The 27,275-nt window shown below is 36.9% G+C and overlaps 8 protein-coding genes across 14 annotated transcripts; 4 read left to right on the forward strand and 4 right to left on the reverse strand.

The window, feature by feature from the left end:
• Positions 140–1,818, forward strand: LOC104763959. Of its 2 annotated transcripts, XM_019241419.1 has the most exons (8): positions 140–483; positions 562–689; positions 777–837; positions 926–974; positions 1,101–1,155; positions 1,245–1,332; positions 1,439–1,557; positions 1,654–1,818. In XM_019241419.1, exons 1-7 carry the CDS (start codon positions 312–314, stop codon positions 1,453–1,455), a joined length of 570 nt encoding a protein of 189 aa, XP_019096964.1. In that variant the 5' UTR covers positions 140–311; the 3' UTR covers positions 1,456–1,557; positions 1,654–1,818. The 2 variants fall into 2 exon arrangements, with proteins under 2 accessions (XP_019096964.1, XP_019096965.1); XM_019241420.1 differs by lacking the exons at positions 1,439–1,557; positions 1,654–1,818 and having other exon boundaries at positions 1,273–1,325.
• Positions 1,706–4,601, reverse strand: LOC104763960 (dehydrogenase/reductase SDR family member 7-like). Its single transcript, XM_010487371.2, has 12 exons — positions 4,453–4,601; positions 4,293–4,348; positions 4,163–4,196; positions 3,981–4,079; positions 3,741–3,889; positions 3,598–3,636; positions 3,385–3,477; positions 2,923–3,021; positions 2,605–2,706; positions 2,325–2,408; positions 2,183–2,248; positions 1,706–2,009 (listed from the first exon to the last, which is right to left on the reverse strand). The coding sequence occupies exons 1-12, from the start codon at positions 4,598–4,600 to the stop codon at positions 1,920–1,922; spliced, it is 1,059 nt and encodes a 352-aa protein (XP_010485673.1). The 5' UTR covers position 4,601; the 3' UTR covers positions 1,706–1,919.
• On the reverse strand, positions 5,146–7,738 carry LOC104763961 (dehydrogenase/reductase SDR family member 7-like). 2 transcript variants are annotated; one of them, XM_010487372.2, is made up of 12 exons: positions 7,611–7,738; positions 7,450–7,505; positions 7,333–7,366; positions 7,140–7,238; positions 6,900–7,048; positions 6,731–6,769; positions 6,488–6,580; positions 6,156–6,254; positions 5,874–5,975; positions 5,639–5,722; positions 5,497–5,562; positions 5,146–5,380 (listed from the first exon to the last, which is right to left on the reverse strand). In XM_010487372.2, the coding sequence occupies exons 1-12, from the start codon at positions 7,684–7,686 to the stop codon at positions 5,291–5,293; spliced, it is 987 nt and encodes a 328-aa protein (XP_010485674.1). In that variant the 5' UTR covers positions 7,687–7,738; the 3' UTR covers positions 5,146–5,290. The 2 variants fall into 2 exon arrangements, with proteins under 2 accessions (XP_010485674.1, XP_010485675.1); XM_010487373.1 differs by having other exon boundaries at positions 7,455–7,505; positions 7,611–7,702.
• Positions 7,885–11,809, forward strand: LOC104763962 (putative RNA-binding protein Luc7-like 2). Of its 3 annotated transcripts, XM_010487375.2 has the most exons (13): positions 7,886–8,127; positions 8,488–8,540; positions 8,848–9,016; positions 9,196–9,259; positions 9,426–9,505; positions 9,601–9,748; positions 10,036–10,097; positions 10,184–10,246; positions 10,539–10,597; positions 10,925–11,006; positions 11,088–11,122; positions 11,216–11,446; positions 11,535–11,809. In XM_010487375.2, the coding sequence occupies exons 1-13, from the start codon at positions 7,981–7,983 to the stop codon at positions 11,551–11,553; spliced, it is 1,212 nt and encodes a 403-aa protein (XP_010485677.1). In that variant the 5' UTR covers positions 7,886–7,980; the 3' UTR covers positions 11,554–11,809. The 3 variants fall into 3 exon arrangements, with proteins under 3 accessions (XP_019096962.1, XP_019096963.1, XP_010485677.1); XM_019241417.1 differs by lacking the exons at positions 11,088–11,122; positions 11,216–11,446; positions 11,535–11,809 and adding an exon at positions 10,735–10,775 and having other exon boundaries at positions 7,885–8,127; positions 10,925–10,984; XM_019241418.1 differs by lacking the exons at positions 11,088–11,122; positions 11,216–11,446; positions 11,535–11,809 and adding an exon at positions 10,738–10,775 and having other exon boundaries at positions 7,885–8,127; positions 10,925–10,984.
• On the reverse strand, positions 12,068–12,555 carry LOC104763963. Its single transcript, XM_010487376.2, has one exon. The coding sequence runs from the start codon at positions 12,376–12,378 to the stop codon at positions 12,160–12,162; it is 219 nt and encodes a 72-aa protein (XP_010485678.1). The 5' UTR covers positions 12,379–12,555; the 3' UTR covers positions 12,068–12,159.
• On the forward strand, positions 14,382–23,099 carry LOC104763964 (protease Do-like 7). Of its 3 annotated transcripts, none has more exons than XM_010487378.1 (25): positions 14,382–14,764; positions 15,038–15,108; positions 15,330–15,464; positions 15,803–15,861; positions 16,049–16,085; positions 16,411–16,536; positions 16,914–17,003; positions 17,410–17,475; positions 17,570–17,626; positions 17,740–17,805; positions 18,032–18,139; positions 18,458–18,538; positions 18,977–19,026; positions 19,200–19,365; positions 19,763–19,889; positions 19,989–20,239; positions 20,519–20,701; positions 20,774–20,879; positions 21,004–21,174; positions 21,259–21,338; positions 21,420–21,647; positions 21,779–21,994; positions 22,193–22,350; positions 22,485–22,596; positions 22,737–23,099. In XM_010487378.1, exons 1-25 carry the CDS (start codon positions 14,479–14,481, stop codon positions 22,899–22,901), a joined length of 3,195 nt encoding a protein of 1,064 aa, XP_010485680.1. In that variant the 5' UTR covers positions 14,382–14,478; the 3' UTR covers positions 22,902–23,099. The 3 variants fall into 3 exon arrangements, with proteins under 3 accessions (XP_010485680.1, XP_010485681.1, XP_010485679.1); XM_010487379.1 differs by having other exon boundaries at positions 20,001–20,239; XM_010487377.1 differs by having other exon boundaries at positions 19,763–20,239.
• Positions 24,264–24,886, reverse strand: LOC104763965 (probable calcium-binding protein CML34). The gene has a single exon (XM_010487380.2). It carries the CDS (start codon positions 24,825–24,827, stop codon positions 24,432–24,434), a length of 396 nt encoding a protein of 131 aa, XP_010485682.1. The 5' UTR covers positions 24,828–24,886; the 3' UTR covers positions 24,264–24,431.
• On the forward strand, positions 25,402–26,863 carry LOC104763966 (mitochondrial inner membrane protease ATP23-like). The gene is made up of 5 exons (XM_010487381.2): positions 25,402–25,595; positions 25,839–25,960; positions 26,050–26,187; positions 26,284–26,367; positions 26,457–26,863. The coding sequence occupies exons 1-5, from the start codon at positions 25,490–25,492 to the stop codon at positions 26,589–26,591; spliced, it is 585 nt and encodes a 194-aa protein (XP_010485683.1). The 5' UTR covers positions 25,402–25,489; the 3' UTR covers positions 26,592–26,863.

Here is a 27,275-nt window from a genome sequence, read left to right on the forward strand (position 1 = left end):
TTACGCCAGGGAAACGACAACGTTTGGAAAACGCGGTCAAAGTCTTATTAACAGTTTCGAATTTTTTGTAATAACATCTTGTAATATTTACAAACTTTAGAGTATTTACAAGGAGAATGAACTATTTCCTCCTGCAAATTATCATATCTAGCTAGATAGAGGATGAACTTTGACACGGAGATCACTTTGGCGAATTAAGGTTATACACAAAGATGAAGCCTCAATTAAGGTTATTATAACGAATTTTACTTAATTAAGGGTAGTTTAAAGAAGAGGCGTATCGATTCACTTTGGCGTTTTTGTTGACGAAAATGGAGCAACCAACATCGCCGGGAACAAAGTCGGTGAATCTCCGAGAATGTATGGAATCACTTCTGCGTTTTACTCTGCTCTCCCACTTAGACGAAACCGTTCCAAGTTTTGATCTTGATCTGACCAGAGACTTTTGCCTTCATCTCCTTGAGGAAGATACAGATTCTACTGGTAAGTTCTGCTAATTATGGAACTGGAATGATAAAGAGACATAACTGAAATTTCTTAAAAAAAAATTTCAATTAACAGAAAAACCAGCGGTGTATAAGCTTCTAGCAAGGGCTCTGTCTGAATGTCTAGCTTCGGAGGGTGATAAAAATTCTAACTTGGAGAAATACAGCAAACTGTTTCATGGCGTGGGACATGACTTAGTACATGTATGTAAACTTTGAAATATATGCATTAAAACAGTGGGAAAAAGTTAGTTAAATTTTTTGGTGAAATGAAAAGATTCATTCTTTCAGATGTTGAAGAAGGTCAACTTTGAGCTTCATGTCCAAGAGCCTTACTTCACTCAATTGAAAGGTACATTTTCTGTTTACTTAGAGTGCAGTAGACATTTTTAATTTGCTCCATCTCGTTTTTTTATTTCCGGGTGTCTCTCATTCGCCAGATGGTCTGAAAACTATTGAAGGAAGATGTGCAGTGGGAGACTACATGAGGTCTGATGTTTTAATCTTTTTGTTGATGAACCATCACATTCATATCTTGTTCTTGCCAATTCCGGGTTTGGACTTCAAAAAATTTCTACGTTACTAAGCTTTATGTTTCCTCCTTTGTACTCTCAGGATTAGTTCAGGAGCTTTTATATTGTTCAATAAATGCTTGCTGCTTGAAGTTCAGGTAGTCCACTAATTGTTGTATCTCTGTCAATTCTTCCTTGTGAGGTCAAACACTATACATCTCCTTATTAAACATTTTGATGAGGGCAGGACGTTCACCATTATACTTCATTCTCAGATATGCTGAGATTGGAGGGTCTTGCCAAAGTTCTTCCTGGTGTTGAGAGTATAGAAGAAGGTTTGAAGATATTTACCTATTGCTACTTAAAACAACATAAAACATTTAGAAAGCATCTCTTTTGCTATGTGGGCGTTTCTAACCTGAATGATGTTTATATCTGCAGGTGTTAAAGTTTACTGAAACTTTTACTCTGAAGAGAAAGAAAGATTGAACGGTGTTGTAGCCATTCGTGTTGCAAAACCAGCTAATCAGCCTTATGCAGCTTTGGCAGGAGTATTGTCTGTGAGTTTCTTTCTGGCAGCAATTCAAACCCCAAAAGCTTTCATTAGTTTTCAATGCATGCCTCATATAGCTTTCTTTTCGGTTCTTCATTTGTAGGACCTGAAGTCCACTGGGATCAGAAGTCTATTGGATGACTATACAGACGCAATTACCTTATAGCTCCATTTGAATTCACTTTGAGTGCAAAAAAAACTTGGATGTTGTAAAACCAACGTGGATGTTGTATGTATCTTAAATACAGAAGATGACCATCGTTTCTTACTTATTGAGCAACTCACAAGGCAACAATTGCTAGTTATTTAACAATCAAACAGACGCTAACATAAACATCAACTACATGTACGGCTTCCAAATAACCAGTTTCAGTTTGTTTTAGTCTTCTCCCCGAACAGTAAATTCCATGAGTATGTGTTGCCTTTCTTTTCGGCGACCTCCACCCGCTTCCCTCCGACCTGCAAGTCATTCATTTTCGTCAAAAAAGTTGCCTTTAACGGATAAGTAATTGCCTCTGTTCTATATTGCAATTCTCCAAGTCAAAATGTTTTCTGTCAAATGTTAATAGAAAACAAAACGAGATCTGATACCAGTAACTTCTGAAAAAAGAAAAAACGGATGAACTAAGTACCTTGTCCATGAGCCAGAAGCCAAGTGAAGGCATGTACTGCACTAGATATATCACGAGTAGTACCGGCTGATAAAGAGCGAAAATAAGCTTATATATCTGCATCTAAACCGAGTGTAACATATACAATTTGACAAAGAAGTACCTGATGTGAAATCCAAGCTTCTTTCAAGTTATGAGATGCAGCGATTATAGTCAGTTCTGCACATCGTTCAGATGACACACGCTTCTGTGTGGCAAAAGGAAATTCATGTATTAGAAGCTTGAATGGAAATAATAAGAGAAAGGATTCGGATAGAAGATCCTAATGTTGAAAAGGACAAGGATTCCATGTGTCTAGAAGACTATAGTGGTTAACAGAAATGCAGAAGTAATACAACCAGATGACAACTTAACCAAAAAATCATCATAATCAGTTAACCAACCTCAGGAGACTTCTTGTCTTCCGAAGTTGATGTTCCTGTTCCATTAGACGTTTCTATTGGACCAGGACAAACGACGGTAACCTTGATTCCCTTCTGACAAAACTGAAACCATGCAAACATACTGTAAGTTGTTATAATACTTTATGGTGCTATTTTTTCAGTAATTAGTAGTAACAAATAGTGTAAAAGAAAAAAATCGGATTAGCAAATAATTTTATAAATAATTGACATAGCTGTGAGTTTTCTATTGCGACTTTCAATAGTCATTTGCTGCCAAATAATTAGCAAGGTTCACAGTTTCTTTAACTTTCAACATACCTCAGAGCGCAAGCTGTGGAAGTAGCCGTGCAGAGCATGTTTTGAAGCAGAATATATAGCCTGTCCAGGTGATGGTACCTTTCCTGCAGCACTGCTTATCTGTAGATTGACATGAATTATTAATCATGACATTTAACCCAAGGAAATAGACAATTAACACATACAAGAATAGCTAGTCATAGCTTGACTTCTCAAGATGTGTTAAAATCATTTATAATTTAGCTAGCAGGCGATAATATAATAACCCAAAAGAAACCCTTAAGCTGTCTAGATAGCCTAAAGCCTCAAAATTAAAATATAGTATTTAGTTAAGATTTGATAGTGTGATTCTAACCTTAAAGTAACATATAAAAAGGTAATATATATCCATATAAATAAAATATGATATATATCTCAACCCTTCAACATACACACAAACATAAGGCACTAAACAAAAACTATCCCCCGTTAGTCACCACGTACCACAACAAAATGACCGCCTCCTTGGTTTAGCATGTGAGCAGCTACCAACTTTGTAAGAGTTATGGTCCCAAAGACATTCACATCGAATGTAGTCTGCACACAAAAGCCAGTGATTAACCATAAAAACCATACTTATCATCGTAGTACAGGCTAAGAAATCTCTGGCAATCAAAAATAATCTTGCCAATGGATTTTACGCAATTAATTTAGTACCTTGAGAGTTTCCTCAGTTGCATCCGATGCCTTGGATTTCTGCAAGAAAAAGTTATAATGATGACACGCCCTTAAACTATAGCTTGAACTAAAAAAAATCTGTAGCCTAAGACTCTCTATTGAGTAGATTACAAAACATTTACCGGACGCTCATAGGCAGCATTGTGAACCAAATAATCAACACCAGCCCCAGGAAAAAGCGACACAGCTTGCTCTACAACATGTTTGAGAGACTCTTCGCCGCTAGCTAAATCTAAAGGCAAAACCTTTACATCTTCTGGTGCATATTTACCTAGAAGAATACACAGAGTCAGTTCCCATCAAGTATCAACAAGAAAAGCTCAGAGTTCAAAAGCAGAGACCTTTCCTTTATTCATTAGTACCTTTGAGCTCACTCTTAACCCGTTCCAATTCAGCTTTATTCCTCGCTGAGAGAATAAGCTTGGCATCCAAATTTGCAAACTGTTTAGCAAGAATTTCCCCTGTATCCACCAATCATAAACATTAGCCACATTAAAAGGATTCGAGAAATCTATTAACAGATAATCCTAAAAACAGAAGTTACCAATTCCACGGCTAGCCCCTGTGATCCATACAACCTGAACAAAACCACAAAACCTCTTAAACTGAAATAACTCGAAAACACAAATCATTCCAACTAAATTTCCATTTTTTTCGTATATGAATCCTAATACCTTGCCTTCAATGGCTTCGCGTTTCACATGCTTCTTCGAAATCAGGGTGAAATCTCCTACAGAAAGCAAAAAGATCAATCCTTTTCTACAGAATCTATAACCAGAAGAAACGAAAAAAAAGAGTTAACAATGCATTAGAACGCATCAGAGTTATTATTACCATCGGCGAATGCGAATTTGAAGAGCAGACCGATGAGAAGAAGGAGTCCGAGAGAGAGACAGATTAGACTCAGCATTTTTCTCGGATTGAGTAACGGCGACGCGACGAACAAAGAGAGTCCAAAATTTTCATCCAAATAGTGGGTCATGTCAACGGAAATAAATAAAGGGGGTAAATAATAAAACTGTTGATATTAAGGGACCTATATGCAATTAATCTTAAATACGTAAATCTTCTTCTTACATTACATCCAAATATCCCATGCACAAAATTGTGTCTATCAACTTCGATAAAAAAAAAACCCGAAGATGGATGCTATAAGCCTATAAGGAAGCAGCTTGATGTGCTCATGGGAGCAAACCAAAACGGCGACGTTCAGGAGGTGAACCGCAAATACTATGTGCATTGCAGGTGAAGAGAAGGAAAGATTGAACGGTGTTGTAGCCATTCGTGTTGCAAAACCAGCTAACCAGTATTGTTTCTTTTGGCAGCAAGTCAAACCCCAAAAGCTTTCATTAGTCTTCAATGCATGTCTCGGATGACTATACAGCCGCAATTACCTCCTAGCTCCATTTGAATTCACTTTTGAGCGCAAAAGAAAACTACAAATGGCGGCGGTACCAACTACCAAGGTCAAGGTGTTCGATATCTTTAAACTTTGGATGTTGTCAACCCCAACGTGGATGTTGTGTGTATTTTAAATACAGAAGATCACCATTGTTTCTTACTTATTGAGCAACTCACAGGACAACAAATTGCTAGTTTTTTTTTACAATCAAACAGACGCTAACATAAACACCAACTACATATACACCTTTTAAATAAGTAATAACCAGTTTCAGTTTGTTTTAGACTTCTCCCCGAACAGTAATTTCCATGAGTATGTGTTGCCTTTCTTTTCGGCGACCTCCACACGCTTCCCTCCGACCTACAAGTCATTCATTTTCGTCAAAAATGTTTCTTGAAGGAAGCATGGATTTAAAAAAAAAACGAGATCTGATACCAGTAACTTCTGAAAAAAGAAAAAACGGATGAACTAAGTACCTTGTCCATGAGCCAGAAGCCAAGGGAAGGCATGTACTGCACTATATACATCACGAGCAATACCGGCTGATAAAGAGCGAGAATAAGCTTATATATCTGCATCTAAACCGAGTGTAACATATGCAATTTGACAAAGAAGTACCTGATGTGTAATCCAAGCTTCCTTCAAGTTATGAGATGCAGCGATGATAGTCAGTTCTGCACATCGTTCAGATGACACATGCTTCTGTGGAGCAAAAAAAAATTCATGTATTAGATGCTTGAATGGAAATAATAAGAGAAAGGATTCTATGTGTCTACAAGACTATAGTGATTAACGGAAATAAAACCAGATGACAACTTAACCAACAAATCACAATCATGATCAGTTAACCAACCTCAGGAGACTTCTTGTCTTCCGAAGTCGATGCTCCTGTACCATTCGAGGTTTCTATTGGACCAGGACAAACGACGGTAAACTTGATTCCCTTCTGACAGAACTGAAACCATGCACAGATACTGTAAGCTGTTAGTAACAAGGAGTGTAAAAGAAAAAATCAAATTAGCAAATAATTTTATAAACAATCTGGGACAGCTGTGAGATTTCTATTGAGACTTTCAACAGTCATTTGCTGCAAAATAATTAGCAAGAACCACAGTTTCTTTAACTTTCAACATACCTCAGAACGCAAACTGTGGAAGTAGCCGTGCAGAGCATGTTTTGAAGCAGAATATATAGCCTGTCCAGATGATGGTACCTTTCCTGCAGCACTGCTTATCTATAGATTGACATGAACTATTAATCATGACATTTAACCTAAAGGAAATAGACAATTAACACATACAAGAATAGCTAATCATAACTTGACTTCTCAAGATGTGTATATGGTAAAATAATTATAATTGAGCTAGCGTGCGATAAAGGAAACTATGATATATATCTCAATCTTTCAACATATCCACAAACATAAGGCACTAAACAAAAACTATCCCCTGGTTAGTCACAACGTACCACAACAAAATGACCGCCTCCTTGGTTTAGCATAAGAGGAGCTACCAACTTTGTAAGAGTTATCGTCCCAAAGACATTAACATTGAATGTAGTCTGCACACAAAGTCATTGATTAACCATATGTCAACAAGAAAAAACACTAAAAAAACCATACTTATCATAGTACAGGCTAAGAAATCTCTGGCAATGAAAACACTAATGAAAATTATCTTGCCTATGGATTTTACACAATTAATGTAGTACCTTGAGAATTTCCTCAGTTGCATCCGTTGCCTTGGATTTCTGACAAGAAAAAGTTATGATGATGACACGCTCTTAACAACTGAAATAATAGCTTGAACAAAACAATTCTCTAGCCTAAGACTCTCTATTGAGTAGATAGATACAAAACATTAGCAAGGAAATTACCTACCGGACGCTCATAGGCAGCATTGTGAACCATATAATCAACACCTGCCTCCGGAAAAAGCGAAACTGCTTGCTCTACAACATGTTTGAGCGACTCTTCGCCACTAGCTAAATCTAAAGGCAAAACCTTTACATCTTCCGGTGCATATTTACCTAGAATAATACACAAGAGTCAGTTCCCATCAAGTGTTAACAAGAAAGCTCAGAGTTCAAAAGCGGAGATCTTTCCTATATTCATTAGTACCTTTGAGTTCACTCTTAACCCGTTCCAGTTCAGCTTTATTCCTAGCGGAGAGAATAAGCTTGGCATCTAAACTTGCAAACTGTTTAGCAAGAACTTCCCCTGTATCCACCAGTCATAAACATGAACACTAAGTAGCCACAATAAAAGGACTCGAGAAAATATCTTCACAGATAACCCTAAAAACAGGAGTTACCAATTCCACGGCTGGCCCCTGTGATCCATACAACCTGAACAAAACCACAAAATCTCTTATATTAGTGCTCAGAAACTGAAATAATTCGAAAACTCAAACCACTCCCACTAAATTTACCTTGCCTTCAATGGCTTCGCGCTTGACATGCTTCTTCGAAATCAGGGTGAAATCTCCTACAGAAAGCAAAAAGATCAATCCTTTATTACAGAATCTATAACCAGAAGAAACGAAAAAGAGTTGCACATTGCATTAGAACTCATCATCAGAGTTATTAATACCATCAGCGAATGCGAATTTGAAGAGCAGACCAAGAAGAAGAAGGAGTCCGAGAGAGACGAACAATAGAGTCAGCATTTTTCTCAGATTGAGGCAACGGCGAAGATCAAACAAGAGGTCCAAAAATTTTATCCAAATAGTGGGTCCGAAAAATATGACAACGGAAATAAATAAAGGGGGTAAATAATAAAACTGTTGATATTAAGGGACCTATATGAAATTAATCTTAAAATACGTAAATCTTTACATTACAACATCCAATGCGCACAATTGATATTATTATCATCTTCGATCAAAAAAAAAAAAAACCCCCAAATCTCTCTCTGTTGGGGGTGGGGAGTAAAAAAGTATCATCAGAAACGAAGAGCGGAGATGGATGCGATAAGGAAGCAGCTTGATGTGCTCATGGGAGCAAACCGAAACGGCGACGTTCAGGAGGTGAACCGCAAATACTATGACCGCGATGTGTGCCGTCTTTACTTGTCTGGTCTATGCCCTCACGATCTCTTTCAATTGACGGCACGTTTCGTATCTCTCTCTATACATACATCTTCGATGAATCCCCATATGTTATTTTATTACTGCTTTTACTAGAAGAAACTCTTTGAGAAAGAAAAGAAAAAAAAAAACCCTAATTTCACTTTTGAGCTGATCTGATTCTTTTGTGTTTCTGCGTTAGCTCGAGTTGATTACTGGTATTATAGTTATATTTGATATAGTATTTTAGTAATCTTGAGCACTCCATTATTGGTTTAGTTAACACCAACAGTTTCCAGTTTCGTATCTTCTTGGTGGCTTTACTAACTCAATTGTCCTTCTTTAAACTTTGGATGTTTGAGTAATTATTGATGCTCCTTTTCACGTTTCTGTTGTTTTCAGAAAATGGATATGGGACCTTGCCCAAAGGTGCACTCTTTGCAGCTTAGGAAAGAGTATCCTTTTGTTTTAAGTATTTATCTTCTTCTTGTTACCACGAAGGCCGGCTTTGTCATTTTCAGATTAACTACTTTCATGGCTTCTCTACCGATGAATCTGGTATCTGAACACCGTTATTCCTGGTTTTGTTTAGATACTTTTACTAAATGGCTAGTGTATATGAGATTAGCTTTCCACCTTGAATATCGTGTTCCCGGCAGATTCGTTACCAAAAGAAGTCGGTGTCACTGGTATATTTAATTTAATTCTACAGTGGCTTCTTGTTTCTCTTTTCACTTCTGTGTTACTTTAACTCGCCCTAAGATATCGAGAAGCAAGGGCAAAAGGTGTTGATAACTACGACAGGGAATTGGAAGATGCCATAGACAGGCTTATCGTTGAGTGTGATAGGAAGATTGCTAGAGCCCTTAAGCGTCTTCAAGAAGAGGACGCCAAAGCTGCCATTGCCATTTCTGTCTCTGAAGTCACTCAGGTTTTCATTTGATTTTGAAATTTGGTTTATGTGTCTTTTAAGTTTGCTATGCTCAGGTTTGTTAAATCACTTACATCGTTTTAACTGCTGCAGTCACTCAGGTTATCATTTGATTTATGTGTCTTCTAAGTTTGCTACACTGAGGTTTGTTAAATCACTTACATCGTTTTTAACTGCAGTCACCTGAAATTCTCGAGTTATCAGAGAAAATCAAAGAGAAAATGAAGGAAGCAGATCTGCACGGTAAAAATTAAAAGAATATGACTTTGCTGTTTCGGCTTTTGAATCTCTTTTTGTTTTGCAAAGGATTGTTGTACTGTCAATTAAGAGTGTCTACTGGTTTGCTTATGTACAAATCGATGATCTCTGGTGTTATGATGTCTTTAAATGTTATTATGTCTCTTTGCAGATCTTGAAGGCAAAATGGATCTTAAGATTAGAGCTCTTGAGTTAGTCGAAGAAATGAGGACCAAGAGAGCTGACCAACAGGTGACCTTGCTTTCACTATTTGTTTCATAAGCATTTTTGCTTTTTAACTTTCACCTGTGGCAACTGGAAAATCCTGTGTCTTGTTTTTCGTGTAGGCAGTACTGCTGTTGGAAGCCTTCAACAAAGATAGAGCATCCTTGCCACAGCCTGTTCCAGCTCAACCACCATCTTCCGTATTACCTCCACCTGATCCTCGCACTCAAGAAATGATAAATGAGAAACTGAAGAAGGCGGAAGATCTTGGTAAGGGAAATAACCCTAATATGTCTATGGTCATCTTAATTTAAAGCTCATTAAGTAGCCATTTGTAGTGGAATATTGAAACTGCTAAAATATCCACGGTCTAGTGTTCCCTGCCGGATGGGAATTTCCGCTGGCTGATCTAAGATTTCTTGACCTATAAATTGCGTAAATTGTAGATACGTAAGATGAGGAAATATCTTCCCTTTGTATGTTACTATACCTATGTTAAGGAATCGCTGGACTTGCCAGAGTTTGAAAATAGAGTGTATGGTTAATTGATTTCTTAGGTGAACAAGGAATGGTTGATGAAGCACAGAAAGCACTGGAAGAGGCTGAAGCTCTTAAGAAGGTGTATTCTCTTGCTTAAGCTCGTTTTCTTTTCCCCCTACTTTTATTAGTGACTCATGACTGTTGTTGGGCCTATATCTGTTTCAGCTTACAGTTAGACGAGAACCTGCAGCAGATTCAACAAAGTACACTGCTGTTGATGTGCGCATTGTAAGTTAACTTCATTCTTCCCAATGAGGCCCTCAAGATTCCTTATATATTTATCAGTTTTTTCTAGTGAAAGGACCGTTGAATTGAGTATGATAACAATCATATTTTAACCTTTAGGTAAAGAGTAATATTTAATTTGGGTAGACCCGTTTGTTTTCTTCCATAAAAGTATCATTTGGGACAGAAGTATGAAGATTTTGATTTCTTTCATAAAAGTATTATTTGGGACATAAGTATAACATCTTCTTATCCGCCTGCTTAATGTGTTTAAACATTGGTTTCATCTTCTCAGACAGACCAAAAGTTGCGACTATGTGACATATGTGGAGCATTCTTGAGCGTCTATGACAGGTTAATTTCCTTGCTCAAACTTTCTGCGTTATTGTTTCCCTTTTCGATTGAAAGAGAAAAAAGCTAGAAATAGATTCTTGAGTTGCAAGTGGTTCAACTTTTTTGACTCCGGCTATTGTACCTCCTCCTTTCACCAGCAGGCTTTTTGGGCAGGATTACTTTTGCAGCTATAATAAATGTGCGTTCTTTTCTTGATTTTATTGTGCTTGAAGGATCATACTAGTAGAGATTAACTAATGGAGTTTTAACGTTAAGCTGTTTTAAAATGCTATCATGAAATGATTTAGCATTTGGTTATGCTAATTGAGTTTTTTTGTGATGCTACAGTGATCGTCGTTTAGCTGATCATTTTGGTGGGAAGCTTCATTTAGGATACATGCTAGTCCGGGAAAAATTAGCAGAGCTTCTGGTAAACTAATAGCATAGTCTACTCTTTTTTGATGATGGATGAAAGCTTTATGTTCTTATATTTCTCCTCGTTTTCTTTCAGGATGAGAAGACCAATTCCCGCAAGGAAAGCCAAAGGTTAGGTTTTAGTTGTAGCTTCTATTTTCATTGTTTTTTACGGTTCTGGATCTTTGAAAGTGACTTAATGATGAAACTGAAAACCATTCTCAGGTCAAAGGAACGGAACAGTAAGGAGAGGGAATCAAGTAAAGACCGAGAGAAAGAGCGAGGAACTAGTCGTGAGCGTCGAAGAGATTATGATCGCAGGAGTAGAGAGCGAGATAGGCACCATGACCGTGATCGTGAACAAGACAGAGACTATGATCGGTCATCAAGAAGCAGACGTAGGTCACGCTCACGGTCCAGGTCCAGAGACAGACCAAGGGACTATGATCGCCACAGGTAATAAAACCAGAGTCATGGTTTGGTTTTATCCCTAACGAACTCAATATCTTTCTTACAAATGACTATGTCAAAATTCTCTGTGCAGGCGACACAACCGTTACTAGATCGGTCGTGCTGTTTAACAGGGTGTACAAGTTACACAAATGGTTTTAGGATCATCACCGAAACTTTTTTTGCCTGCATGTATGTTTTTAAAGTTTGGTAGATCAGCTTTCAGAAAAATTTCTTATCTTTTTCTGCTACCACCTACTAAAAGACTTCAAAAACGCTGAATGTTTTTATATGACTAGTTAGCTCTCTTTCATCTGAGAGGCGTGTATTACTACAACACCATTATGGAATGTTTTTTTTTCTTTTCTTTTTCTTTCACCAAATCAAACAAAACTATCTACCACGCAAATGCTTGATTCCGAAACTATCTATATACCTCGACAAAAAGAGGCTAGATTGCAAATTATATGATTTTTGGAGTTACTTTGTTACCTCAATTGAAATTTGTAAACTTAAATTAGTCTCGATTATTTCAGTTAAAAAATTTTCTTCTCGTCTCGATATTGAATAACAACTTTTAAAATTGAAAGCGGGGATTTTATTTATTTTTTCACGTACATTACTTGGAAAAAAGAAAGATAAGATACAAAATGATTTAGAAACATATAATATAGTAAATTACTCAAAAGTCATAAAGTGAGATCATGAAGTCATCATAATCATATGGGAATGGAACGAGAGACTTTGGGGTAAACATGGGTGGCCGGATGACCCATAATGCGGCGACCCTTTGCGTGTTTAAAGATATAAACCAATGCTCCGACAGGCCATTCCACTATTCCAGCTGCTACAAACGCCACAAGCCCTAACGTCGGTCCTACCACTTTGCATCTACAAGGGTTTCCGCCCGTTCCGCACTGCACGCATATCGGAATCATCGTTGGTAAAAAAGTTGATCAAAGCGATGAAATGTTTGTGGATGTTATAGGGATATGATGTATGGAATATGAGTAGAAGTAGAAGTGGAAGATTAAGGAGAGTTGGATTGTGATGTTTATATAGAGACTCAAGCGAATCATTTCACTCTCTTGTTAAATTCTTCTTCTTGTTTTATATCTTAATATTTGCTCTTAAATACGTAGGGTCGGTCCTTACTTATTCTTATTTTTCACTTCAACACGTGTTGTGTTCGAGAGCTGTACATGTGGTTTTGAGGTGGATACGTGGTTTCTTCTCTCTTTATTTAACTCAGTCATCGTTCGCAAAAGATGATTGGTAACCAAGTTGTTGATGACATCTGTAATATTTTCGGGGTTCTTCACCCAATGCACATTACATAGGTGTAATCTAGGGTCAAGTATAGCAAGACCAAAAAGAGATGGGCCTAAAGTAGGCCGGAGTCAAAATCAACCGGACCAATCCATATATCATTTATCAAGTCTACCAAAATAGTTTAGTTGAACTTATCAAAACTAAAGACTTTTTCAAACCGAAGAACTTTACCACCAAAAAATTGTAATGTGTATGATCTGGTCTCCACCAAATACATATAGGTGATGTATAGGTATGACGCTGAGTAGATTGTACATGCACATGCGTGGTGTTTATATATATCAACTTTATTGTTGTTTCCAAGTCTTGATTTTAGAAGACATTTCTCCATCAATCATCAGCATGATCATGATGAAAGCCAAACCTCTGATTCTAGTCTTATCCTCCATGTTTGTCGTGTTACATTGTCTCACTAATCAAGCTACTTCTGATTCGACCGTGGAACATACCGCAATTACAACTCAGCCACCGGCTCAAGACTCTTGCGTTAATTCGTGTGCTCAGCCACCGCCTCCGTTGCCACCACGAAAGACTTACTGCAGTAGGTCGTCTTCATCTCGACCTCCGCCGAAATACATGTACGTGACCGGTGTGCCTGGGGAACTCTACCGAACCGAGCCAGATTACCAATGGGGCTATTATTCTAGTGCAAACCAGAATTCGGTTAAGCATCTCTTGGTTATTGTAATTGTGGCCGGGTTTGGAGTACTTATAAATTTTTGAAAACAAAAAATGCTATTAGGTGTGTAAGCAATCTTTATGTGTACTGTGAGAATTATTAATTTATTATATATATTATTCTCTAATTTGTTGGGTAAATTGTAAAATTGTTCTTTTAACCGAAGCACAGATATATAATGTAAAGTTTTAAAAAACATGAAATTATCAACGACTCAATAATTTCCCACTCACTCAGACTCAGTCACTCAGTGATCTTTAAATTGATAAAACATAACACCAAATAACATAAGTAATTGAGACTGTTAAGCTTAAGCACGTACGTAAAAGTAAAACAATCACGACCAACACACAAAGAAAAAGAAAAAAAAAACACGTTACATAAACCCATTAACTGAAACAATCATGCAAACTTTTCTTATAAAGTATAAATATTAAAAAGATTATTTTGTTAGACGACCGGTTTTTCTATATTTTAAAGACTTTCGTCTTGGATGTTTTTAAAAAAGCCAAATTCCAAAAAGAGAGTTTGGTGACTTTTGGATAATTGACATTAGACATGCAAGTACTCCACTATCAATTTAACATATCATCATATAATCTAACTATAGAATTATTATTATTTTCTTAAACAACTTAGAAGCATTATTATAGACTTAATCCATCATGATGACGGTAAATTGATGATTAAAGTTCAGCTTTCTGATAATGTTTTTTTTTTTGTTCTTCCGCAATAATCAAATTCTACGCTACAAAACAAAACTGCCAAAAACAAAAAACAATATAATATAATTTAATCCCTATTTTATGACATAGTTTATAAATTAACAGCATATTTAATTTAATTGAAGTCATTGTACTAATAAAATACTTAACAAACTAATTGGAAGCACTCTATCAGATTTCTCATATATATATATATATATATATCTCTTCTTCCCCCAATTCGTTCCAAAGAGAGTAGAGAGAGGTCCGATCCAAAACCCTAAACCCCATTTTCCCCCGCGGATTTTCTCCCCCGAAGCTTAATGGGAGATCCGTTGGAGAGATTGGGATCACAGGCATCCATGGCTACTGAGTCTGGCATGAAGGAGGACTTGTGCGTTGAGATCGATCCTCCTTTAACCGAATCCGTTGCCACCGCCGAAGACTGGCGTCGTTCTCTCGGCAAGGTTGTTCCAGCCGTCGTCGTACTCCGCACAACGGCTTGTCGTGCCTTCGATACCGAGTCCGCCGGTGCTAGCTATGCTACTGGGTTTATCGTTGACAAGCGACGTGGGATCATCCTCACCAATCGCCATGTCGTTAAGCCAGGTTGGGGGTTTAGGCAGCTGCTTCGATAAAAATCAGAACTTTTCTCTAGTGGAGCTTTAGAAGTTATTGTATTTGCTTTAGAATTGTGCTATTACTTGTTTAATTTTGGTGGTCGAGAATAAAGATCGGAACTTTATCTAGAACGGCGTAGCTGGGCTTAGAAAAGACAATGTTCTGATTTTAATATCTAGGTCGCGTCTGGGTTTTGAGTAGACAGAGAATCTCTTTAGGTGTTACAAGTGATTCATTTGTATATTCTTTCTTCTAATGTAGGCCCAGTAGTTGCTGAGGCAATGTTTGTGAACCGCGAAGAAATCCCAATCTATCCTGTTTATAGAGACCCGGTAAGTCTTTCATCCTAATCCCACTCCAGAGTGTTTTTGTTTGGGCAGAGCCCGTCGTTTTGCTTTTGTGTTATTACGGTTCCATATGCGGTTCGTGTTTTGTTGAAATGAGCATGCATCTGAAGGAGCTAGAATTTATGTCTCATCTTAATAATTTTACTTTTCTCCCTTCTTGTCCTTTCCCTCGTCATCAGGCTTACATTCTTTGATATTCTTTTCAGGTCCATGATTTTGGCTTCTTTTCTTATGATCCCAGTGCAGTACAGTTTCTGTCTTATGAAGAAATTCCTCTTGCCCCAGAGGCAGCTTCCGTTGGACTTGAAATTAGGGTTGTTGGAAATGATAGCGGAGAAAAGGTAACATATATAATATGTCAGATTCCTTTATATCTTAAACTGTATTTTTCAGTTTGATGTTATAAAAGCAGTCTACTTACTCAAGTCAGCTGTGTCTCAATTTAAATTTTGTATGAGGTCTGAACTGTCTATCTATTTGTCAAGTTAGCTAAGTTAACTGTCATAGCTTGCAAAAACAAGAAGAATAAGTTAACTGTCATAGCTTGCAAAAACAAGAAGAATAAGTTAATTGTCATAGCTTGCAGAAACAAGAAGAATACATTTTGATGTATGGTTGGTGCATTAAGGTGCATTTATGGATAACTTTCGCTTCTGCTAACTGGAGTGTGGATTTGCAGGTTTCCATACTGGCTGGTACTCTTGCGCGGTTGGATAGGGATGCTCCACATTACAAAAAGTATTTCTGCTTCACTGATCATATTATATAGTTCTGCTTATTTCTCAACATAAAAAGTTGTTTTAGTGTTTCTTGAGACTTGCATGAAATTTTCTTGAATTCATAATATATCATTGGTACCTTTTATAGTTTTTTTATGGCTGGCTACTTGGCTTTGTAAAATCATTTTTTTTTTTTTTTGCTGCAGAGATGGTTATAACGACTTCAATACGTTTTATATGCAAGTAAGTGTTTATGTCTTCTTTGATATTTATTACTTAAAATTTTACTCACTAACTTATTTGAACTAAATTGCATGCTGTCTTCCCCAAGTCAAAATCTTGTTTTTCTTTTTAGTCGTGTCATGCTTATGGGTTTATTCCTGTTTCCACAACGAAATGTGTCTCTCAATGGTAATTGTTTTTAAATATCTCGAGTCCACCAACTAGGGTAAAAACTTCCTGTTCTTAGCTTATTGTGCAATATTCAAGTATGTTATGCTACTGTTATTTAAAGTGTAAACCTTACACATACGCTACTGTTTGCTAATATTTGTTTCTGTGTTTATAGGCAGCATCAGGTACTAAAGGTGGTTCAAGTGGTTCTCCTGTCATCGATTGGCAAGGCAGGGCGGTAGCTTTGAATGCTGGCAGCAAGTCATCAAGTGCATCAGCCTTCTTCCTACCACTCCAACGGGTAAGCAGTCTCTCTTTTTCGTTTACTCGTATTGATTCTTTAAGTTAAAAGTAAATAGTGTAACTTATTTAGTCATTGAAACAAACCCTATAGATTCAGAACATTAAATTATTGTGTAGCTTCTGCTTAAGCTAAAAATTGGTAAAAGTGTGTAGAGCCTCCATCAGAGGGTTGTTCAATGTGTTTAGTGACAAATAAACTACATTTATACTTGACATCTTTTCTTTTCATATATGGGTCCCTGACTATCAAGTAGGAAACGCTGATAAAATCAGACATGGTTCTCGATCTCATTTTTAGTGTTCCTTACAAATCATTTCGTAAACCCTATACTAATTTGAAGTTTAGTGATCAAGTATGGTTTTCTTGTTTGGAAGGTTGTTAGGGCGTTAGGTTTTCTCCAAAAAAGCATTGACTCGTGCACGGATAAGCCAAAAGCAGTTCATATTCCTCGTGGTACGCTTCAGGTTTGTTTTTCCCCTTTCTGATTTTGAGACTCTTCATAGTATCGTTAAGAAAATTTCCACGAATATCAACTTTGACATCTTTATTTTCGTTAAATAGCTGGGTTCTGTATTTTGTCTGAAAAATTACTCATACTGTTACATGGTATGCCAATTAAATGTATGTGATGTGAATGTTGTGTTCAAATCCTAGAGGGAAAATGTATGCCTTGAATTTCGTGAAAATTTTCTTTTATCTGGACTACTGTGGCTGGTGATAGAAAGGTTATCCTTGGGATCTGAAGTAGTTCATTGGTTTTATTTCTCTTCACTTTCCAACGATTGTTAGATTTGCAGAGATTCAGAGGAAGTTCAATCTATTACTGGGGGTTGCTTATGTAAGTTTTTTTCTGTTTTCTTGTGTATTTAGATGACATTTGTTCATAAAGGATTCGATGAGATACGGCGTCTTGGTCTCAGGACCGAAACTGAACAGGTACATACTTTTCCGTCTTACCATCATGTAGGGCATCAGCTTTCCTCGTGTCGCACATTTAGACCTTAAAACATGCTATATCTTTGCCGTTCAGGTGGTTCGACATGCATCTCCAACTGGGGAAACGGGAATGCTTGTTGTCGATTCTGTGGTGAGTGCATTGCTTCGTTATTTACATTACAATAAATATTTTAAAGAATATAGATATTGTTTAAGCGACGGCTAAATTTGAAACGTTTTATCCTATATCTTGAAATGTGGTAGGTGCCAAGTGGCCCTGCTGATAAACATTTGGAGCCGGGAGATGTTCTTGTTCGTGTGAATGGGATAGTAAGTTGTCTTTATTCAATCTTCTTAGTGAGAATTGTTTTTTCTGTTTTCCCCAAGCAATCTAGAATTGTGATATCTTTTGCAGCAACATTAGTAAAGAACGTATTGTTTAGAGATTTGTTATTACCTGGCCATAGAACCTATTAATCAGTGTACGTACATTGTCTAGTTCCTTTTTCCTCGTTTCCCTAAAATCTGCTTTTTGATTGTTTATTTGTTATGACAGGTGCTCACGCAATTTTTGAGCTTGGAGAATCTGCTTGATGACGGTGTTGGCCAGATACTTGAATTGGAGATTGAAAGGGGTGGACAGCCACTATCTGTTAGTGTAACAGTGAGTTCCATTCTTCTATTTCTAACTTAAGTTTTATGTGCCTAGTTTTTGGTTTCTGACCAGTCACATACTGACTTGAAAAGTAAAAGACTATGCAAAGACGAGAAGTAAAATATATGTAGCCGTCTCTCTTCTTTTCTTTGGTCATTAAATTCTTTTTTGTTGTTCTTTTCGTTTTTCCCTGATAAATCAAAGAATTTATCAATACCTTACATAGAATTTTTATTTACGATTTCAAAATCTGCTTAAATGTGATTCATACTTCACATCTTTGATTAAAAGCAAGAGCCTTTTGTGTTTATGTATTTCCTGCCATAGGTTCAGGATTTACACTCAATCACTCCAGACCACTTCCTTGAAGTAAGCGGTGCTGTTATTCATCCGTTGTCTTATCAGCAGGTAACTTAACTATGACTTGGAAATATATTTTCTGGAAATCTCTGTACTTGCATGCATGATATTCTTGTGTCATACAGGCTACTGGTGGGAACTGTTGTGTTTATTTATGGCTTAGGGTTTACGGTCGGGGTATAATGTGTTGGGTTAGGGTTTATCCGTCACTGAATTATCGTACCGATCTTGCCAATTGTTAATTAAAAGCATACATGTTTTTTCTAAAGTAAGATATTTAGCTGTAATGTTAGTTGGTTGGCATGCTCGTTGTGAATATAGTAACCCTAACTGTATGATCTTGGAACTCTGAAATATACTATTTGTTGGAGAAATGTATCAATGTGCTAGATTAGATATTTTATTGATAACAAATGCTTTGCATCGACTTTCACTGACACTTTCTTATAATCATTAGCTGATCTTAAAATATCTGTGATTTAACAGGCTCGCAATTTTCGTTTTCCTTGTGGCCTGGCTTATGTTGCGGACCCTGGGTAAGCCGCTCTACTTCCGCCATAAAAAGTTTCACATTTCTTGACTTAACAGGCTCGTAACTTTCTTGACTGATGTGTCAATATTATTTACATGTGAGCTTATTGTGAATGTAAATGACTGCGTGTCTCTGTATTTTTGGATTTACTTGGAAGAGCTTTTTTTATTTATTCAGATACATGCTATTTAGAGCTGGGGTCCCTCGACATGCTATCATAAAGAAGGTTGCTAATGAGGACATTTCCGGTCTTGGGGATTTAGTATCTGTTCTTTCAAAGCTCTCCAAGGGTGCTCGTGTTCCCTTGGAATACATGTCTCACACTGATCGTCATCGCAAGAAGGTGATATACCTAGTTTGAAAATCGTTTTGCTAGACTTTCTAACCCACTATAAACAATACGTGTCAAACTTGATTCTAGCATCTATTATGATATCTTGTTAGGCTACTCCATATCAGTATATTCATTCTTGCAAACAATATGTTGATTCTGTGATAAGATTACGTCTCTTCTCGGTGCTCCTAGTATATGACTTTTTTTGCTACTGCAGTGCTGCAAGATCTCTGTGATCACTGTCTATGGAAAAAATATTATCTTTAAAACTATGATTTTTTCACAGTGTATCTTTTTGCGTTAGCAACGTTTCTGTCGTTGACATGCTTGCGGTCCATGTTTCATTTTGAACTCTGTGATAATACTCAAATGAGAAATACTTATTGTCGGGTTCCATTTCCTGCAGTCTGTGTTAGTCACAATTGATCGTCATGAATGGTACGCTCCTCCTCAGTTGTATACCCGGAATGACAGTTCCGGTTTGTGGGATGTGAAACCTGCAATTGAACCTGCTTCTGTTTCACCATCTATTGGTAATAATGGCTTGCCTCTAACCCAAGATATATCTATCTGCCATCACGATACAGAAGCCATGAATGAAGTGAATGTTCGTGGTGTTACTGATATTGCAGCTATTATGGCAGCCTCTAGTGGGGATGGTTCTCAGAATGATTTTGGCTCAGAAGCAAAGAAACAAAGAGTTGACGATGATTCTGTAGATGGAAGTGCTGCAAACGGTTCCTTGTATGGCAGTGAATTTAAATCTGATGATGCAATGGCAACAGATAATACAGTTTTAAGAGATTTCAAAGGTGCAACAGCACTGTCTGCTAATGCTTCGTTGGCTGAGCGTGCGATTGAGCCTGCTCTTGTCATGTTTGAGGTAAAGACTAAAACTTCTCTCAAAAGTTATTTGTTTCACCAGCAGTTGAAATTTTATACATTTATGTGGTGTGCTATTTCTCACTGTTTCTTTCTTGGTTCTTAATGGCCATTTGGTTTTCTTCATTGACAACGTGTGATAACACTTGGTTAAATATTTTTCTGGTGTATATGCGATTGTAATTATAGCTCTTTTTTTCCCTTTTTTGGTCAAAAGTACACAGTAGTTCTTATGATTAAAGGCAACTTGCATCTGTTGAAACTAATTTCCCTTATACAGGTTCATGTGCCACCATCGTGCAGTCTTGATGGTGTACACTCACAACATTTTTTTGGGACTGGCATCATTATATATCATTCTTCTAGCATGGGACTTGCTGTGGTGGACAAAAACACTGTTGCGATTTCTGCATCTGATGTTATGTTGTCGTTTGCTGCTTTTCCAGTCGAGATTCCTGGAGAGGTTAGATTTTCTGTGAGTTATATAGTTCATGGAAGGAAGCTTTAGAACTGATCTTTCTTAACTTAACTGCAGGTGGTATTTCTTCATCCTGTTCACAACTATGCTCTTATTGCCTATAATCCGTCAGCAATGGGTCCTGCCAGTGCTTCAGTCATTCGTGCAGCTGAGCTACTACCTGGTATGTTGTTAACCATTTGAAAGTTCCATCATTGCTTGTTTGAAATCACCATCTAATAGACTATGCTTTTGTGAAAAGCTGTCTAATAAGATTTATGTATATGTTGTTGCTATTACCTGAACAGAACCTGCACTGGAACGTGGAGATTCAGTCTATCTTGTCGGATTGAGTAGGAATCTTCAAGCCACATCAAGAAAATCTATTGTAACCAATCCATGTGCAGCCTTAAACATTGGGTCTGCTGATTCTCCCCGCTACAGAGCTACTAATATGGAAGTAATCGAGCTTGATACAGGTAAGGAATTCAGAGCCTTTGACATTAAATTTAGTTACTTAGACATGTTCAAATCTCACTTTGTTTTTTACTTGTTTCTTGCAGACTTTGGTAGCTCATTTTCAGGGGCACTGACTGATGAGCAGGGAAGGATTCGGGCCATTTGGGGAAGCTTTTCGACTCAGGTTCATCTTCCCACTTTGCAGTTTACCTATTTTTTATGTTATTGTTTCCTGACATGCTACGTTCTTGTGAATTGATTACAGGTTAAATATAGTTCCACTTCGTCAGAAGACCATCAGTTTGTCAGAGGTATCCCGATATATGCAATCAGCCAAGTCCTTGAAAAAATCATAACCGGTGGAAATGGACCCGCTCTTCTCATAAATGGTGTCAGTAGACCGATGCCACTTGTTCGGATTTTGGAAGTTGAACTGTATCCTACTTTGCTCTCAAAAGCTCGGAGTTTTGGTTTGAGTGATGAATGGATCCAAGTAAGCCATTTGTTTATATTGTGCGCTATATTTCTGAGTAGATTCTTTATCACATGTCTTTGTGCTTAGTGTCTTAGTCAACTATAATTATACATTCTCAAAACGATTTACTATATTGATGATTCTCACAGATCCTAGTCAAGAAAGATCCTGTTAGACGTCAAGTTCTGCGAGTTAAAGGTTGCCTGGCAGGATCAAAAGCTGAAAACCTTCTAGAACAAGGCGACATGGTTCTGGCAGTCAATAAGATGCCAGTTACATGCTTCAGTGACATCGAAGCTGCTTGCCAAACATTGGATAAGGGTAGCCACAGCGATGAAAATCTCAGTCTAACAATCCTTCGACAGGTGACACCATTAACTCCTGTTTCTTGAGACATATTATTATTTATTTTTTTCTCTGTTATCACCTTAGTCTTTCTGTCGATTGATCAAAACACCTCTTACAATAGTAGTTTGTATCCTTTTCTTGAGTTTCTTAACACAAATAATGTAGGTTAAGAAAAAAGGTCTACGTGTTTATTTAGTCTCTTGTTGGTTTGTTAGGGCCAAGAAATGGAGCTCGTAGTTGGAACTGATAAAAGAGATGGGAACGGAACTACAAGAGTGATAAACTGGTGCGGATGCGTTGTTCAGGATCCCCATCCTGCGGTTCGTGCTCTTGGATTTCTTCCTGAGGAAGGTCATGGTGTCTATGTCACAAGGTACTAGTTGTGTGAGCTATATATGAAATTTTAATTTGGTTTAACATAAAACCGGGTTCTTACCAGTATATTTGTCTCACCGACTAGAATTCATCAGTTTCTTTGGTATTCTCTTTGACAAAATTTGTTCTCAGATGGTGTCACGGAAGTCCCGCACACCGATATGGCCTCTACGCACTTCAATGGATCGTGGAAGTTAATGGGAAGAAGACTCCTGACCTAAACGCATTCGCAGCTGCTACAAAGGTTTGTCTCGTTCCTTACAGAAGTTACACTTTGCATTACTTTGGACTTGAAGAAGTGTTATATGCAGCCATTACATATATTCTTTTACTCTGATCTAAATTTTGTTCTAAGATAGTTGCTTGTCGATTTGGTTGCAATAGGAGCTAGAACACGGGCAGTTTGTGCGTATTAGGACTGTTCATCTTAACGGCAAGCCACGAGTCTTGACTCTGAAACAAGATCTCCATTACTGGCCTACTTGGGAGCTGAGGTTCGACCCAGAGAGTGCTCTTTGGCGGAGAAATATATTGAAAGCCTTGAAGTAAAAGCCTTTTTGGTAAATTCTCTGAAAAGCTCTTATGTCTCTCATTGCTCCAACGTTGTTGTATGTCTTCTATATACTCAAATTCTTCATTAATTCATACTAAGAGAACTGACACTACAGTTTACAGAAGAAAATAACTGAAGGATTTTACATCCAGTAAAAATGTTCAAATAAAGATTATCCATGTCATAAATTTGTATTTTGTTTTGACCCCTCCTTCGATCAAAACGCTCATCTAGTTCGAAATCAAAATAATTGTTTTAGGTCGGTTAAATTTAGACTCTTATCTAATCTAGTAGTATATGGTAAATTAGATCGACCAAAAAGCTTGAATTCAACATGCATACGTCAACTATCTACAATGACCAATTTCTAGGCTTGGGACCTTAAGAGGAATAGTCTACATAGTATTTCTTAGAACGCATCATCATGGTCATAAACTCCTCAAAGCTAATAGAACCATCACCATCCATATCGATAGCTCGAACAATCCGTTCGTGTCAAGCTGGACGAACATCTCAACGAGTTTGTCAGAAGGAATAGCTGGAGAGAGAGCATGAATCGCATCACGAAACTCTTCCCATGAGATGATCTGACCGTCTTTGTTCTTGCCAAACCTCTCGAAGATATCTTATTAGTAAACATGAGATCCAACTCAAAACTAATTGGCAATGAGTAGAAAGACCCATGTACTATATATATTGCCCCACAAATCTTTATTCTTTCGATGTGGGATATCTTAATACACCTCCCTCATGCTCAGGGCTGGACATCTAAAGCGTGAAGTTTGTGAGACTGGACATCCACGGATAAACCCACAATCGAGAGAAATTTACCATGGGCTCTGATACCATATTAGTAAACATGGGATACAACTCAAAACCAATTAACAAAGAGTGAAGAGACCGATGTACTATATATATTGCTCCACAAATCTCTATTCTCTGGATATGGACACAGTGTTATCCCCTATTCGTATTATTATATATGCACTCTTTTGTTGAATCTTACTTTTTTTTTTTCTGATACTTTATGTGAAAAAAAAAACGAAACACTGTGTCCTTGTATTAGGATTTTGAAGTTATATATCACATTCACGTTTGATTTGTTTTATTTTGTATGTGAAAACACTGAAAGTGGATGTTACATGCTTTGGAAATTAAACTGATTCTTGAAAAGTAGTCATCTATGTTTATTGTTTAACCCGAAATTTAACTCTATACACATAATAATACGACATTTGAACTAACAAAATATAGTCACATATTATATATTTTGTTTTTTTTCATACAATTGAGATCAAGCTTTGATCAATATCCACTAGTTGTTTGCTTATCTTTATAAGAAAGACGACAAATTAATATTACTGTTAATTTAGGATTTTATTAATATTTATAATACCAGTATATATGGCTAATGACCCAACGGCCAACACATTTGGCATGTTGTTATTTGTAAATGATATAATATAATTAGCGGAAAGAACATATGTATACTCTTATTACTGAACAAGCAATTTAGGTTGACTCTCTCATATGTCACCAATTACCAAAGCCATAAACTCGTCAAAGTTTAAATAGCCATCACCATCTGCATCCACCGCTTTAACCTTTTCGGCACAACTCTCCTCGGTGCATGTCTTTCCGATGCTAGTCATGGTCACATAGGAATCACTGACCGGTATCTTCCCATCACCGTCGACATCACAAAGATCAAACACTTCCTTCAACATCTTCTCGATGCAAGAAGTAAACTCGTCGGCGTTTAGCTCGCCGTTACCATCCGCGTCGATCTCGTTGAATAACTTTACGATGTCCTCCTGAGATAATTTGGGAGAGAAAGCAAGAGCCGCTTCACGAAACTCCTCTAACGAGAGTTTACCGTCTTTGTTCTTGTCGAACTTGTCGAAGACCCGTTTTGCAGACATTTTCTTGAACTGTATATGTTTTTGTTTATACTTTCTTCTCCTTTGTGTTTTTTAGAATTATATTTATAGTGTTTGGAAACTATAGAAATCACATATATAGTCTAATTAATGATGAATAATTACATTGGATTATATCCTAGAAATTGGATTTGTACAATCTGCATGTTATCAATAGTTGGTCACATCATTGTTTATCTTACAATAAAAACTCTCATATATGTTGTGTTAAAATGGAGTATAAGTTTTTGAGCCATCTGGAATAGTATTAAAAACCTCTAAAGTCTTGGAAATTTTGTAAAAAAATTAGATGAGATTCAGTTTGACACATGTTAGTAAGTAAGCAAGAAAAAAAATAATGTAAATCAAGTTTATCCAGTACATTAATATTTAAAATTAAAAAGTGTAAATATTTCTAGATAACTAAAGTGTATTTTGTTGTTATACAAAAAAAATTGATTAGATAAGTTCCACTAATTACAAGAAAAAAATTACCAACGTTAAAAGGAAAAAGAAGGGGTAATAAAGTAAATTACGGATTTACCCTTCCCCTAATGTTTCTCTCCGTCATCTCTCTCACTCGCCGACCATTAGAGGATTATCTCCGGCTTCTAAAAGATCGACCGCCGTCAAAACCAAAGATTCAAAGCGAACCGGGAGATTGAATGGCAGATGCAGCAGCTCCGAATTCAGGATCCGAATTTAACCCAGGAGCAAGACGCGGAAAATCTATCGATGAATGCCAAGACATGATTCAGAGAAGCTTCCGAAGTAAATATATACACACAGACTAACTAAGCATCTCCGTTTTTCAAATCTTTGTTTTTTTCCGATTCTTAATCCCATTGGTTCTTTGATCTAGCTCGCTCTTTAAATCTGAGAAATTCATGAGAATTAGAGCAATCTAGGGTTTAAGGTTTTAGAAAATCAAAGCAGTTGACGACTCGTGGGGTTTCTCAAATATCAATTGCTTTGATTTGGTCTGATTTTTTGAATGTTGTTTTGAATATATAGACCCAATTGTGAAGTTTCTGATGGAGCAAATGGAGAAATCTGGGTGTAGAGTTGGTGATAATTTCGTTAAGGCTGTTGTTTGTACTGGACCTGTAGCTGGAGGTTACACTAAAGGAAGAGGGGTAACACACACACAGTCACACACAGTTTTCTAATTTTTCTTCTTCCTTTTGATGCTGAATCTTGCTATATTCTTTTTTTTTGCTTCAAGATCACTGTCTGCAGCAACTATCTGACCATTCAAGATGAAGTGAACCAAGTAGTTATACATGAGTTGATCCATGCTTATGACGAGTGCCGAGCCAAGAACTTGGATTGGACTAATTGTGCTCATCATGCTTGCAGCGAGGTGATTTCAATGTTAGATTAAAGCTTTACTGTGTAGCGCTAAACTGTTTTCATATTTCTTGATAGGTTTTTGTGTGTGTGTATTCCTTGAACACAGATACGTGCAGGTCATCTAAGCGGTGATTGCCATTTCAAGAGAGAACTTTTGCGAGGTTTCATTAAATTAAGAGGGCATGAACAAGTAAGTCACTGTATGTTGCATTAGTTAGTTCTTATAAACACTTGTTGAATCATTGTTAGTGTTAACCCAATTCACGGTTTTTTCAAAAGGAATGTATTAAAAGAAGAGTGTTGAAATCCCTTCGTGGAAACCCGTATTGCTCGGAAGTAGCTGCTAAAGACGCAATGGAAGCAGTGTGGGATACTTGTTACAATGACACTAAGCCTTTTGACAGAGCTCCTTGAAGGTAATAAGTCTCTTTGCACTCTCAAAAGACTTATTTTTGCTTCAAATATTCATCTTTGAAGATCATATAAAGCCGGGAAAAAACTGTTGGATTCAGCCTTTGATTTGTTTTTCCCCATCTATTTCTCACAGTCCAACCTTTTTGGCCAAGTTAAAAAACGATAGTATTCTTTACATTGTTGTTTGAAACAGTGGAAAAGGTGTAATACAGAATCTTGATTTCAAGTGGATTTTGCTTGAAAGTGATTTATGGATTTGTGTTTTAACATCACACTGTGGAGGAATAGTAAGCTCTGAATCTAACAGTGTAATCGAAAATTGATGCTTTTGGGACAGAACAGAGTAAAACACACATCATTTTTTAAGAAAATTTATTGATCTAATGATTGTTATGAATTCTTTTAAGCATATACAAGTTGGTAATGTTTGTTTTTTCCAATTGATAATCACAATCAGTTTTAGGATCCAAGTGATGGATTTAAATTATATGAGCTTGAGCTGAAAATGGTAGAAATGTCACAAGATGTTAACCTGAATGTATTATCGTCAAATATTGATGACAAAAGGTGGACGATCAATTTCTTTCACTATTTTCTTCTTGTTGTAACAACAATCAAAAAGAAAAAGAAAAAACAACAACTTTTGAATTGAGAGTTAATGAAAGACCAAGTCAAATTCTAATT

The sequence above is a fragment of the Camelina sativa genome, chromosome 19 (genome assembly GCF_000633955.1).
Source record: "Camelina sativa cultivar DH55 chromosome 19, Cs, whole genome shotgun sequence".
Lineage (NCBI taxonomy): Eukaryota > Viridiplantae > Streptophyta > Magnoliopsida > Brassicales > Brassicaceae > Camelina > Camelina sativa.